We start from the raw sequence: 16,421 nt of genomic DNA, 5'->3' as shown, positions 1-16,421 counted from the left end.
AGATCTGAACCACGTCCTTGCAAATGCAAAATCCAAGTGCAGCTTGCTGAATTATAGGTTATCAATTGGTATTTAAATCAAATCTTTGTTCAGTAGTGAAACAGTGCTATACTTTAAAAATATAAGAACTAAATTTGTTGCAATCTAATTTATTAACAAAATATTCAGGTTTCCAAAGGTCAACAATACAGAGTTCAAAAGGTCATGTTCATCCAAAATCTGTCACTTTGTACGACAAAGTAACCAGTCACAATCTGCCTGACCATCTCTGTCCTCAGAGGTGTTTCCATGGAGACTTGTCACATTAAGCACTGCAAACCTGCCTAATGTCATTGCATGTAATTTGTCAGATACACATTTAAGGTAACTGCTTGAACAATATCATTTGTTGCCAAAGAGTACTTTTGTGTTAAGTTAACCTTGCCCTTTCACCGGTCAAATACAAGTTAGTATACAGAGCATTGATAGGGTTGAAGTAGTGCATGAAATGAGGCATGAACTTCTATAGGAACTGCTTCAGTAACTACAAAACCTATCTACCGGACATGCTCAATGTTAACCTGTTCCTCTCCATACTTGGTTAAGCACATGAAACCAAACTGCTGAAATGCACAGCATGACATAGCTAAAAACAAAATCAAAATTTCCTTAAGTCTAACAAATGCATTGTTCCATTTTATCAGATAGTGAATACACCTGTTGCTCCACTCAGTTAACATCCAATTCCAAAGATAGCGCAAGGTAAGGGGTTAAAAGAACAGCAAGTATTCAAAACGGCAGGGATTAGGGGACTGTTGGTCTAACCTCAGCCAGGCCATTTGCTGGATGTCTCTCAGGACTATTTAACACAAAGGGGCAATTTGCTTTTGTCTCATTTATCCACAGGATAAAGTCATTACAGCTTAGATTGAGAGCCTCTGTCTGACAGGACCTTAATGATGCTTCAAACAGTGTCTTCTGAGAAATGGTACAGTTTTTAATTAAATGAAGAGACACTAACAAGACAAATGTTGAACTTGATTACACTCTAAGTTGAAATCAATAGCTAATTTTGCACATTAAATCTTCATATTATTTTACACCTCCCAACTTTATTGGGTTAATAAATGAGTTTTGTTGTAACACATCCACTTTGTTTACACAGCCTCTTATGATGATCATTTGAGGTTGGAGCAAAGCCTTTTTCATTTAAAGGCACTGAAGTTTCAACAGCAAGTGGGGAACTAATAATGCAGAATATTTTAAAGTACTTACTAAAATTAACAGAACCAACAAATATTTAATCTAGAAATATGGTCTAAACATACTAAGATAGTTCATAAGTAAGATCACAAAAAGGAATTTGTAGTTCATATGTCCAATTATGACATAACCAGACATCTACCAACAATGGTTTCACTTCCTGTATTGTTACTTCATGTGCCCTTTAAGACTGTCAAAGGTTCCTTCCTAGTTCTTATCTACATTCTGCTCCCTTAGGAACATCATCCAAAAAACTTAGCATTGGTTTCCTTAAGTACTCAGGACACAGGTTTACCTCGTCACCACATTTCTTGACCTTTCCACTGTCTCCAAATTGTCAAACTACTTGTCCAACATCTAGATGAGCAGGAACCTCTTCCAATCAAATATAGTGAAGACCAAAGCCATCGGCTTCAACTATTGTCACAGGATCTATTCTACAGCCTTCTCCTTGTGAACTGTTCGAAACCAAGCGAGACTGCTCAGAACTCGGAGTCCAAGTCAACACAGAGATCAACTTTGGAACTCTTATCTTTGTCACCTAAGGCGACCTATTTTCACCTCTACCACAGTACTGCACAGCAGCCTGTCTCAGATCATCTGCATCAAACCTCCTATCCATATTTTTGGTTCTTCAACAACTCCTGGTTTGCCTCCCTCTTTCTACTTTGCCTTAACTCAAGCTCACCCAGAGCTCTGCTGCTCATGTCCTAACTAAAACCAAATCCTATTTATCACTCAGAGAAGATTAATACAGATATACAAGATCACAATGGATGTTGATTAGTAAATAAACAGAAAATGTTCCCTTTAGAATGTAGTTTAAGGACTGGGGACACAACTTTAAAAGTGATTGGACACAACTTTAAAAGTGATTGGCAAAATACACAAGGAGAAAACATGATTTATTTCCTAAATGCAAAGTACAGACATTATCTGGAACACTGTTTCCACTACTCTTACAGGCAGAATCAATAAGGGCTTCTAAAGGGAATCAGACAGCCACGTATCAAATAATATGGTAGTCTAAAGGCAAGTGAGGGAACAAGACTGAACAGATTGCTCCACAAGAAGCCAGCATGAATGATGGGTCAAATGGCCTGCTTTCTCAGCTGTGGAAGTTCCATGATTTTCTACTTTTGACTTACATTGGCTCCCAGTCAGGTAACAAATATGTTTTAAAATTCTTTTCCTTGTTTTCAAATCCCTCATGGTCTTACCCCTCCATCTTCAAAATCACTCACCCTTTATCACTCAGATATTAGCATTTATTTTATTATGACCTTTTAAGCATTCCTGAATTTAATAACTGCATCATAGGTTAGACTACCTCCATCCATCAAGACTTTGTGTTTTGGAATTCTCTCAGTAAACCTCTCCTCCTAATTTTTTCTCCATCTGTAAGATGCTCCATGAAGCCTAATTCGGGACTGTTTTGTGATTATCTTCCCTGATACCAACATCAATTTTTTTGTTTGATAACTTTCCTGTGAAGTGTGCTGGGACATTGATGGAAGATGATGTTACAATTTTTGATGTCAGATGTGAGAACTGCCCCTTCCCAAATGACTGGAAAATCCAAGCCTCCACATGCATCAGGGCAGTGTTCATCCACAAGGGAAACCAGACATATGGGCCATCGTTTCATTGAAAGATATGATGGATAACCAACACCACCAATACTAAACCAGTTATGCTATAAACAGTTAAGGCAATGTTGTGTTTGATAGTGCAGCAATTACAAGAAAAGAGCTATGATATAAATAGTATTTTTGACTTTAATAATGATTTCAAATTGATTCCAAGTCACGTGCAACGGCTTTGAGTATATACATTAGACCAAAAACAACCCATGAGCTGCTTTTCAATGCAACAGTTACAGTCAAATTACAATTTTGACAATTTGGCTGCAATTCCAGTCAAATACAAATTGGTGAATACCAAAGCAACCAAAATAGGTTGTTGTATATCACAAAAGGTAAAATGAACTTCACTAAATTAATCATAGATGCCATTTAACAGTCTCCAAATGCTTTAAACATTTTTTAATCCTTTCATTCCTGTTTCACTGGACAGTGACTTAACCCAAACAAATAATTTTAGCATGACCCTGTAGTACCTCTACTTCCATTACTTTAGGGGATTTGTTTCATCCAGATCTGACTCAACAACAAGATAGCAAACATTCTGTCATAAATCCACTATTTATCATTAACTTAGCTGAGCTGACCTAAAACAGCATGGAGTGAAGTGTACTCACTTATGGCTACTAAGGCTGCAGAGAACCATCAGCGATGACCTCCTCAAGGGCCAGCTCATCACCTACTTCGGTATCCCTCACAATACAACAGAGAAGTCAGAGACAAGCTGGAGGTCAGATGGCAGCATACCCAACTTCCTGTTCTACAGCTGGACTCAACACCGAGTCCAACAGACTCAGCATATTCGGCTGACGGACAGGATCTACTTCATATCCAAACCGTCAACTTTACGCCAGCCAAGGCTGGTGTCAGAACCATAATTTGATTCATTTGAATGTAGTTGCTGATGATGATTATAAAGGAAGTTGCAGGTAAGTGATTTGTTTATTTTCTATCATTTCGTCTTTTTGATCTTACTTCATTTCCAATAAGCTATTTTAATTATTTATTTTTAAACTAACTTTTGCTTTTTAATTATTTAACTCCATGTGGACTATATTTATCAGACACATTTAAAAACCAATGAATAGGTATTTGACAGCCATGGGCTGTTAAGAGACCATCAGTGGAGCCCAAGGGTGGAGACTCAAGGTCCACTGCCTAAGTTGGCATTCATTCTGTGGACCGGATTGAGCACAATCTGGTCCACCGTGCTTAATTTTTGAGCAAATGCCTCAAAACAAGAAATCTCTGCACAATTCAAAATATCAATAGGTTAAAGTACTCAGTGACGAATCAGTCTATATATGGGTTAAAAAATGGAAGGAGCTTATTCAAAGTGCACAGGAAGCCGAAAAGCAAACTAGAAGAAACATACTGCTTCAAAGAAGGGTGACCTGACTTCCCTCCTCACAATCCCCTCAATGAGTGTCTTTGAATTCTAATAGTTAACAGTTGGAGGAGCTGAGCAGAGCAAAAAAAAATCAGATGCAGCCATGAGTATTCCAGCATGTCTCCTTGCTTACAACTTCAGGGTGGGTACAAGGTTAGATCAAACTCTTGTTAGAATGTTACATGGAAGTCAAAGGGAAGGAGGAAAAAAAGAAGTTTCGCCTTACAACACATGCACACATTCAGAAAGCTGGCCCAGAAAATTAGTGTTTTTTTCAAATGCTGTCCAGGGTCACATCCTTTACACTAATAACATCAGGGTGCTGACACAAAACAGCACCATCATGATGTAATAAATGCAAGTTGAAGAGTGTACTTAACCTCCAGTTCACCTTAAACTCTGGTTAAGATCTCAAAGCTTCTTTGGAGACTGAATTTGATTTATGTTTACAGATCCCCCAATAAATAACCATCAATAGGGTTAAGTATTATTTATAATACGGCTACTGAAGCACAAAGATAAAAACAGCATCCCTAGACACCCAATGGTTCCAAGTGTGTTTCTACACAGAATTTAATTTGTAGCTTATATGACATTATATAACATCATGCTGGATATGTCTGTAATTAAATGCCCCAAAAATTATTTGGCTTTGCATTTTTCTTCAAAAAAAAAGCTCAGAATAACTAATTAAAACATCTATATCTAGCTAATCAGAATTAAACCACAACATTTCAAAAGGTTCTCAAACTGAATAATTCTGGAAAAAGGATCTGCCACACTAAGTTCTACCCCAGATTTTGCTCTGTCACATGTTTGCTTTCATCTCTTCTAACCCCAAATCCGCTTGACAATTCATTGAATGCTGCTACAGTCTGCAGATCTTGGAAGACTTCCAATCCCATACACTGCCTCCCATAAATATCATAGAATCATTGAAGTACAGGAGGAGGCCATTTATGCCTATTTTAGTCCTTTGAGAGAGTTTGTCCCTTTTCAAGTCGGTTTCTGTTGACTTAGCTTCCACAATTTTCTCAGGAAATGCATGCCGTATAAGAACACAAAAGTTCTCATCTCCTCTCCAATTCCCCCATTTCTGCCATCAATTCTATTAAACATGTGTCCCTTCATACCCTCTCTGCATGCAGTGGGAAGTTTCACTTTACCTACACTAGCCACACACAAAAAAAAATCACAGGACTTTATTAAAAATCTCCTTAACTTTCTCTGGTCCAAGGAGAACAATCACAGTTTCTCCGTTCTACTGACAAACCAAAATCTTCCTTGGTATCAATTCATCTCTGCACCCTTTCCGAGGCATTTACATCTTTCCTTAAGTATGCTGCCTAGGAATGAATACAATAAATTGAGACCTAACAGAAAGATTTAGCATACAGCCTTCTTTTTGTATTTATAAAATGAAGGATTTGAAATGCAACCTAATCAACTTAAACTCTCAACTTTGTGTAAAGATGTGCAATTATATTTGGTTCCATCGTGAATTAACATTTTTAACTGGAGCTATATAAAGTAGCTAGATCCTCTTTATTTCTTAAAAGTTTAGAATCTAGGTTTATTAGCAAAAGCAAAAACCAGAAATTTGCATGATAGTTTTTATATGGGAGGTTTATTTCAGGGGTATGTATATGAAGTATGGAACAAAATATTCAGGTGAATGCTCCACACCTGGAGTATCATATACAGTCTTGTATCATGTGTGGTAATGGACCAGGGCTGTGGAGATGTCAGAATATGGGGAAGTGGGTGGGCAAGGAAAATGGGTGGGCAAATCTTAGCTGTTAGCCAGAAATGTAGATTCCACAACTCAGGAATACTTACACTGAAGAAATGCAGCTTTAAGGGAGATAAAACTAAAGCTTTTCTTAACAATGAGAAGACTGGATGCAGTCCATTTAGGTGGGTTATTTGAAACTAATGATAAAATTAAAGGTTATCCTGATACAATCTGCAAACAAAGATTTAGTTTCGATGTCAGGAAGTATTCTTCATGCAAAGAGCAAACTACTATGAGTGGCAAGTTTAGAATCACTACAGTCTTGTAAAATGAAACTGAAGTTCCTGTCAGAATACACTATTTGCATTGGAGGTTAAATGGTTGGTTAAATGGGAATACTAATGTTGAGCTTTCCACTGTTATATTTCTTCATTCCCGCATTTGATTACCCATCTTGTCTACTCTCACAACCAAATAATCTGAATTCAAAATCTTGCAGGGCTTTGATACAACAGGGAGAAACCTCTTCAAGAGGCAGAAGTTTAGTAATTAGAAGACAGGTTGAAGGCAATTGGCAATAAAAACAGATGCAAGTATTTGCTGCGATCTAAAATACAATTCAAGAATAGGACCACAGGGAAAAGCAGAGAAGACTAAATAGTTGAACAGCTGGCATGGACATGGTGAGCCAAATGGCCTCTGCCTATGCTGTATTGTGGCCTGCAATTTACTGTCCTTGATAAGATCATACAGCTTACATAAAGAATTACTTTTAGCTGGCAAGTCATTCAACATCACATACATGCCATTTGTGGGTTATGAATGACCCCCTGACTTACGGACACCTGTACATACAAACGAGCTCCCATAATATTATTAAATTCAGAAGTCCAACTTACATATGTCCGTTCATTCCTACAAACAGCAGAACTATTTTCCTCTCTCCACTTTTAGTAATTGTTCTTTATCACTCTTTGTGTGTTTGATGCCATTCATTACACTACTGTGGAGGTATGGTTATTATATCAAGTGATTTTTGTGTATTTTCTGACATGGACAAAATCAACTTAAGGACATCTATAGGAAAGGAACCCATTCATTACCTGGGGAAGGCCTGTATTCACAAATCCCATCTGCCACAATTAATGCTGAATTGAAATGAAATATTGACTATAGAAATTCCATTGGAAACATAATTCTGTCCTCAATATGGAAATAACACTGAGCAGTATCATGTGAAAATTATTCGTTAAGCTCATGAGCTGCACATTCACCAAGCAACAACCTGCCATTTATATCACAACTTGAATGCAACTCAGGCCACAAGTCACCTAACAAGCGCATAACCGATCAAATAAATTTCTAAGAATGAACCAGGAGATATCAGGTCAGATAGCCAAAAGTGCATACAAGGTAGAATGATTTAAGGAACATCTTGTTGAAGGAGGCAGAGAGCATGAGGCAGGAAGGCTCAGGGAAGAAATTCCGGAGCTTTGGTTCAAGAAAGATGAAATCAGAGATATTGAAAGTTTTTGGGGCTGGAAGCAGTTATGGTGACAGGGAGGTATGAGGCTAAGGAGGAATTTGGAAAGAAGGAAAAAGATTTTTTTTAAATGAAGGCATTTAATTTAGCACCACAAGTTGGTGGGCAGTTTCGTTCTGTAAATTCAGATGCACTGGGAACTAGATGGACAGAGAAGAAAAATGACTAATTTAAACAAAGTACGTATTTCCTCCAGCAATTCAAACTGAATTCACTTCCTGTGTTATATTTAGTGAAAGTTGGCAGAGCTTAAAGCTTGCCATAGCATTGAACTAGTACAAGACATCAAAGAGTAAACAACTTTCAACACAGGCATTACCTGATGGCATAGGGGCACGAATACGGCATTTTTCCACTTTGTTCAGCACTCTGTACTTGCATCTGTAACAACTTCCCAATACTTCTAATCAATCCTTGGACATTTCTGTAAAATAAAGATATTATTCCATGCCTCAGATGTGAAAGCAAAATTAAACAATTAAAATACTAGTCCTGGAAGGAAATTTATATTCTTAATTTTGATACCAGAGAGTTAAATTGGAGGCATGAGCGGAGAAACTGGAAACCAAGATGCCAGGATTGTCATGTTAGACCTCCTTTATACAAACCTTACTTTGAGGACAGAGATTGCATTAATAAGCTAAACTACAGTTATAACTCAAACATTGTATGAAATCAGAAGTTATTTTCTGATTAAATTTAGTATTTTTCCAGCACACGTGCACACTATGCTACAGTATATTTTGAACTTCAAAAATCAAATTGCAAGTGGTGTACTTTTGAAATAATGGGACTTTCTGCACTAATGATGATAAAAAAAGGATTAGATGGAATTCTTCAATCAAGCTTTAACAGCCTCAATCAGACGAAACAAACCCCACTGGTAACAGACCATTAGCGTTAGTTATATAGTTAAATTTAATAGAAAGTCAAGGGAGCCAGTAAAGGAAGGAAGAAAAGAACGATCCAACACTGAAAACAAAACAAAAATAAGTAAACCGATAATGGCACAATAATCCTGATCTGCCTTTAATTAAAAAGAGATTGCAATATTGCAAAAAATTCTCATTGGAAGAGTTGTGCTGTGGTGCATCATTATTCCTTAACTGGTACAGCACATCTTCGAGATTTGGAAGGGTGACATATATGTCAACTCAAGTTTTCTAGTTACATATCACTAAACATTGTTCATAGTGGAGGGTGTGTTATTACCCCTATTCAAATAAGGCTCCATTCCCGAGATTTTGATCTGATTTCCATTTAACAGCCGTGGCCCATTTTCCAAGAGTTCAAGAGATCAACCATTTAACAGAGGCCAAAGCTGCTAGATCCAGCTGCTAAGAGCTTTTCCACCATGCTTGTTAAGCAGGATTAAGTGTGGTTCCCCCAAAGTATTAAAAAAACTAACCTGATTTCTCTCTTCACCACTTCTGACAAAAAAAATGTCAGATCTGAAACATTAACTGTTTCTCTTTCCACAAATGCTACCTGACCTACTGAGTGTTTTCAGCATTCTGTTTTACATGTCAAGGCTGAAATTGATTGCTTTTAAATAGGTTTCAAGAATACCCTTAGAGCTCCAAAATGGTATCCATGGCACATACATGGATCCCACATTAGTTGCACACACATAGTGGATATTGACAGATACAAGCAAATCAAGGTGCCAATGACTGTGCAATGATGATTTAACAGCAGTACTTCCGTTTTGGAATTTAATGCACCAACTATTGCCCTTCCCCTTACAATATGCAAGTTCAGCAACCGAAATGACTCCCCACCAGCACTATTTACTTACTGGTTAGACGCTAATCGATTTCTTCTGGCTGATACTCCAAAGTAAAAGCATCAGTCGCTTTCTAAAACAAAACACTGGAAGAGAAGTAGGATTTACAGAAGGACAAGCTGTTGACCAAGTCCTCTCATAAACAATTGTCACTAGACATGGATGCATTATAGGCATTTCCCTTGGAATAGAGCAAGACAGGGAGAATGAGAAGAGGGCAGGCAGACTAAGGCAAGCTGGTAGAAGAGGAGAAGGGAGAAGGGCTCTCAGTAGTATAGCTATTTCTGCCCAGATGTTGAGTGAGCAATCCTGCATTTCAACTCAGCAAGGAACGAACTATAGCATCTTCACTCTTCAATAATAAGAGCAACTTCACTAAAATCTTCTCACTACTGCAGGCACAACAGTACATCAGACAGGGTAGAATAATGCATTATCAGGGGTTTGCTCACAATAGTGACAACGAACATTTTATATCTTTAACTTCCAGAATCCAGCTGACCATTTACTATAAGGTCACAGAGGCTCCTTATTCAGAGAGATACAAGTACATTTTATTCCCAGTTGCCAAAACCCAATAGCATGCAATTTCGCAAAGGTTGCATGCAACCCCACAGCACACATCGAGATACAAGAGACTGGAGGTGCTGGAATCTGGAGCAACAAACAGTTTGCTGGAGGAACTCAGCGGGTCCAACAGCATCCATGGGGAGAAAGGAATTTCGGGTCGAAACCCTGTGAGAACAGTTCCTTCCCCGCCTCTCCCCACAGATGCTGCTTGACCCACTGAGTTTCTCCGGCAGACTGTTGCCCATAGTACACATGCCATTGAGCACGTGTGCATTGCTTTGTGGATACCACATGGTAACTGTATTAGAAATGGAAAGAATTACATTTACCCACTGGTGTCTGACCACAGGAAACAGATCATGACTGATATCCTGATGGTAATCGTAATGCCTTAATTCACTGCCAGTTCACTGGGACAGCAGCATTTGAGCCACCGCAGTAAAGCAAGAGGCAACAAGACCCATTCGCTTATGACAAGATGTACAACTGCAGCATACAGCCCAAGAATACATGCATATACAACACATACAGTGTATCCAGAAGGTCTCATCTTCCTCAGGATAACAGACACCTCTTATTCAGAATCTCCTCCACCAGGGCCTTTTGTACTGCCAATGAAACCATGGTTTCCTCCACTTGTATGTTATGCCATATTTCAATGATCCCAAGCAGAATTCACTGCATTTGAGGCTGATAGCACCTGTTGCAAGAACCAGAGGTGCAGGCTAGCTTTAACTTGAGTGGGCCACTCACAAAATCCACCTCCTAATGACACATCCAGCTAATCAACAGTACAAGTTGCACAGCTTAGATGCTGAAATCATTGAATGAGCAAACTGCACAAAGCTGTCAGTATTACAATTAATAGGTGCAAGTCAAATGAACATCACAATTCTTGACCATTTTCCGAGTTGACACATCCAAAATCTAGGGAACATTAATTAAAGGCACAAGTCTCCATTTTCTTCACCTACTGATCAAATACAATCATTGCTACTTCATAACATTATAATCCATCCAAGATCCTTTCTTTGCTTTGAACTTTGGTCTCACATTGTCTTGAAATATTAGCTACTGTTTAATCGAGTTTTATGAGTTGCTGCCAAATTCTCATTAATAACAGCTGCGTTGTAGGTGTCAAGCAAGCTCAACAAACACCAATTCAAAATGATGCAACAGCCCAACCCTCAAATAGCATTTTTATTCAATTTTAATTGCTGTTTTTAATTTGGGAAATGTACTACGTATGTAGGATGAGCTTATAAGAAAGAAAGTGCAAAGCTTATAGTCTGGAAGTATATATAGTATTAAATGACATCAAAATTATATTTTGAAAGTCAGATCATAGGAAGAAACAAAGATATTAATGAGAGAAGAATATTTTTAAAAGATAACAAACATTTGGAACAATCTACCAAGAATGGAAGTAGCAGCGATGACTTTATGTCATTGCATAATATCATGGAATGTCAGGCTGAGCAAATTCAAATACTGGAGACCTGAACCTTTCTCCATTCTTTAATGTTATAGTGTAGCAAATGAGATAAATTTGCAGCAGATAGTGAAAGTAAATTTAGTCGGTTCTACATTTTTGACAAAACATTAGCTTTCATTGAAGAAATTCTTTCATGCTCTTCTAAAACTGCAACAAGGGGATTTATTTAGCCACTGTACTGATGCAGAAGAGCAGCCAGAGCTACTGACCAAGGTCATCAGGTATTCACAACTGCAAAAACATGTTCTCAAGATCACAGTTTCATGACTCAAGAGTATAAAACCACACATTCATCCTTCCTCCAACTGCTGAGATAATTAGGATGTACATCTCACTAGCTCCCATATTACAATCATGATATAAAATAGCTTACACAAGACAAGACGACAAAATTCAGTTCTTCAAGGAATAGCAGTCAGCTTTCCCAAGGTATAAAGGCCAAACACTCTCTAAATGTGTTTAGAGCTGATAATATGGGGTGGGAGAAGTGCAAGAAAACACCTCATGCTTTTGCACTGCTTTTTTTTTGCACATATAGAGCAAGTGCCTTTCCAAATTCACAGCAGCTGAGAATTGGATACTTCGTATTACATTTGACTGTAAAAACTTAGATTCTATGTCAAAGAATATTATCCCTGAAAGGAACTGAAATATCTTGCCTCAAAAAGTTATGCCAAAGCTTACTTAATTATTTCTGGTACCTGGCAGAAGGAATTAGATTCAAAATTCCATTGAGCACATAATTAAATTCAGCATGGTTCTGTGCCACAAGAGCAACCAGTGCCTCACAGCAGGCTGCACGAACCACCACATTGTCACAGCAGCACTTCTCCCACAACAAGTTCAATGCAGGACTCTGCAAGAAAAAAAATGATAACTGTATCACAATAGTCAATTAAAATGCCTGGCTTATCGCTGCAGCATACTACATCAGATAAGTATATAAATTGAGAACAACCTCAATGTTAAATTAATCCTGATAATTAAAGCTATGAATTTATAACTTCCTGAAAGGTAAAATCATTGACATAAGCTTATAAATTTTCAGAAACTCTGTGTGTTCAGATCATTTTCAAAATTTTCAACAATATTCTATTATTTTACAGAGCTGAGCAGCTTCACAAAACATTTACGGGTATGATTTTTCCAGCACATTGCTTTCATGGAGCTCCTATTCCCAGGGATCTGCCTGATGAGAGCCTTATGATTATGGGAAGACAACATGTGAACCAGTTCATTCTCTCATCAAATACTATGTATTTGCATAATTTTCACTGTTTACCACTAATATTTACTCCTGGCTAGTTTTATTCACATTTTCTATCTACCATCTGTGATTCAACTTCAATGCACAAAAAAGGGGATGCATTTATAGGGCTCTGGCATTCATTTTGTACCAGGGATAAAGATAATGTGGCTGGTCTTTGCAAAGTTTGATAAGTGACAGAATATTGCCAGCAGAGGCAGTGGAAAGGTCAGGGTTTGAGGTCCGGTCTCCTTCAATCCAGCAGTACCAGTGGAATGATGCACTCAATAGTGCTCACTGAAATACACTACCGTATTCGATTTCAAAAAAATATTCTGCTACACTTCATTATTTTCAATTTGTGTGTGTACCACATTACCTTTTAATCCTTCAATCACTAAAATGTCATTAAGATCTGCCAACATGAGTAAAAGCCCAAACATTAGAAAACTTTCCAAATTATGCCTATAGTCAAAAAGACACTGCCATCGCACAGCTGACAAACACACAAAAGGCAGCTTTCTAAATGCACAAGAGTTACCAGATGTAAAAGCATCCAATGACAATAAAATAATACTCAAGATTCAGCAAGAGGTTCCTTGAAAGTAATAAATGAAGGCAGAGTTTCTGAAAAATATCGAATGTTACTATGATTGTTAAAAACTGCTGAGCAAATTTAACCATGGTATGAAGCACAAACCTGATCTGAAGAATAGTTTATCAAAGATGATGACCCCTTTTCTTTTAAAATGGCAGCAACCAGATGTCCTACAGCCTGTGCAAACAGACAGATTAAATTAAAATGATCACATATAAATCTAAAATTGGCTTAATATCATTTTCAAAAATTATGAAACATCATGCCTGTGACTGGATTACTGAATTTTGGAATTCAAATCTTCTCTTTAGATCCTCTGACATTGTTGCTGGAAATTCTTCATGCAATTTTCAAGCAATGTCTGTAAAATAACAAGCAAAACTGTTAATACTAAATTTCAAAAAGGATGTTGTTCCAAGATCTTGAAAACTACGAGAGAGAGCAATCAAACCAATTAAGTTGGATGAGCAAATGAACTTTTTAGCAAACATCCTGCAGGTCTCTATTTTTCAAACTTAACAGTATTTCTGCACTTTCTGTTCAAGTGATACTCAGTCTCTCTAAAATCATGGACATCAATAACTCCCTCATCTCACTCTTTCACCAACCTCACATCCAGCACATATGAGCTCTCTCCCCCAGTGCTGGGCCTGTGGCATCTGGCAGCGAAATAAATTTCATTTTTCTGCTCCCTGATTAACTCCACAATAACACACGAAAATAGAAGCAGTTGTAGACCACCTGGCCCTGTCAGTCAATATGATTACGACTGATCTACGACGGCCTCAATTCTTCTTCTGTGCCAGTTCCCCATAGCCCTCAATTCCCCAATCTTTCAAAAAATGTATCTACCTCTCCTTAACTACTTCTCATAATCTAGCCTCCACAACCCTCAGAGGTAGACAATTCCAGAGGTTCAACACTCTCTTCAACAAGAAATTTCTACCAATCTCCATATTAAATGACCAATGCCTAGAAATGCCGTAATGTTCTTTCCCTTGTGAAAATATCCTCGTAGCCACCTGGACTTAACTCACTCTGGGCCTGAACTTGCCTCTTTCTCTAGTTCTTCTCCCACCTCTGCTCATATCCTCTCCAACCTTTAAATCCATATCCAGCTCTCTCCAGCTTCCTCCCACTGAACTGCTGACATCCAACTTCCCTATTCTGGCCCCCACATTCACTGCTGCTGTTAAATGTTCTCTCCCTTTAGATTTTGAAACTGTGTCAATCAGTTCACACTGTTCCTCAAAAAAAAACTAACACCTATCCCATAGAATAATTGTAAATAGCCACCCAACTTAAAATCCTTGAACATGATGTCAGCTTCCACATCAATTCTCATCTTTGCCAGAATTCCATACTTGAAACACTCCACACATTTCCACCCCTGCACTAAAATATATTTTATTAATCTTGCAAGTGATATCCTTTGCGACTGTTCATCCTTCTCAACCCATCCGCACCATCCTACAACACCTCTTCACCATCATCCTTCTGGATGAGTTTATTTTCACTTGCTCAGTCTATTCAGCTGTATTGAGAATCAACAGCCTCTCTTCTCATTCCTGCATCATTATATGTAATGTCTCCCACAAGAATCCCCTCCTGTTCCTCATCCACATAAGGCTCTCAGTGATATCATTGGCAAACACATCATTTTCCACATCCCCTGACAATACAGAGCAGCTCTTTCTCACCTCTTCTCAAACACAGTTCTCCAGTCACCAACTCCCTAACATTGGTAACTATCTGAAACCAAGCCAGAGTTGTTGTAACCTTACTGTCACATTTGGCCGCAGAAAGAGATTCACATAGTAACAGAGGAAAAGCCCACACCACTTCCATCTCCATGACTTCACCCAACTCTATCCATCACCTAGCTCATCTGTAGCTGAAAGCCACTTCTGGACCATTATTAATTCTACACTCAACTATTTTACAAAAAACTCATGGCCAAATTTCTACCTTCCACTTTTCTAAACCTTGCACTCATACAGACTCTGATGCCGTGTCTACCTCACATGATGCACCATTCACTCACATTTTCTTAACCACACAAGCTTCCACCTAAGCAACGTGTCAATATTAAAATTCTCACCCTTTTTTTTCCAAAATCTTTCCATGGCCCTCACTTGTTTTCTGTGAAATCTCTTTAACATTGCAACCCTCCAAGATATCTGCACTCCTCTAATTCTGACCTACTGTGAATCCTAATTTTAATTTCTCCATCACTTGCAGTCATATCTTTAACGACTAAGATCTTAAGCTCTGGATTTCCATTGCCAAACCTTTCTGCTTCTCTGCCACTCTTCCCTCATTCAGCTCTTTAAAATCCACTTGTTTCTGCCCCAACAGCAACCCATACAGTTCTGAGTCAACTTTTCTTTGATAATGATCCAGTGAAACACTGAGACATTTTACCATGTTAAAGATTTCTAAATAAATGCAATTTGCTATTGCTAATATTTACTATACTCAAAATAACAAACTAATAATAACTTTACATATAGTGGTAATTATCTGTAAAATACTGCATAGCAACAGAGTGGAAATAGAAATACCCACATATGCAATGTGCCAAATGAATCTACAGAACTACATGAAATAACAGTTGGACCCAATTTCAATCCACAACTTTCATTATTTCACCACTCTTCAGGGGAAGTCAAAAAAGATGTCAATAAGTGCAAAAGATCTAACATATGATAGTATTATTCCTTGCCTTGATTCAAGTTCAAACAATATCATTTCCCAACAGTAAACAGTGCCTCCAGAACTTGGACATATTCACCCAGCTATCAAGAAGGCAGGCATACAACTATACTTCCCCATATAGTAAGATAATATAAGCTTTATCCTTAGAGGTGTATGTTTAAAAGAGGTTATAAAGGCAAAAACCATTCCAACTTGTACAGTGTTTGCACTACAAGCAGAGAATTTACCACTTTCCTTCTGGATCTGAGTAGGTACAGACATACAAACATGGATAGCAATAAAGGCAGATGGAAGCTAAATGGGTTGATTTCAAATTTCTGATTGAAGAGATTTTTCTGGTAATATTCCAATGAAATACAGGACATCGACAAATCTCAAAACAATGTTAACTGACATGTATGTAAAATACCTCAGTACTTATAAAGCACTGGCACTATACAAAAATCATGTTTCCA

At 37.9% G+C, this 16,421-nt stretch overlaps 1 protein-coding gene across 7 annotated transcripts in view; it reads right to left on the bottom strand.

Moving 5' to 3' along the window:
* The window catches only part of focad (focadhesin), a 175,321-nt gene that overhangs the window by 132,485 nt on the left and 26,415 nt on the right, over window positions 1-16,421 (bottom strand). For all 7 annotated transcript variants that reach the window (XM_052019164.1, XM_052019163.1, XM_052019166.1 and 4 more), the window contains 4 exons: window positions 13,515-13,609; window positions 13,351-13,425; window positions 12,106-12,260; window positions 7,873-7,977 (listed from right to left, as the gene is read on the bottom strand). In XM_052019164.1, coding sequence (XP_051875124.1) covers window positions 7,873-7,977; window positions 12,106-12,260; window positions 13,351-13,425; window positions 13,515-13,571 — 392 coding nt within the window. In that variant the 5' untranslated portion in view covers window positions 13,572-13,609. The remainder of the gene's footprint in view (window positions 1-7,872; window positions 7,978-12,105; window positions 12,261-13,350; window positions 13,426-13,514; window positions 13,610-16,421) is intronic.

This window comes from Pristis pectinata, chromosome 7, assembly GCF_009764475.1.
Source record: "Pristis pectinata isolate sPriPec2 chromosome 7, sPriPec2.1.pri, whole genome shotgun sequence".
In the NCBI taxonomy this organism is placed as follows: Eukaryota; Metazoa; Chordata; class Chondrichthyes; order Rhinopristiformes; family Pristidae; genus Pristis; species Pristis pectinata.
Note: the sequence above shows the minus strand (reverse complement) of the source record. Positions and strands in the feature narration are given on the sequence as shown.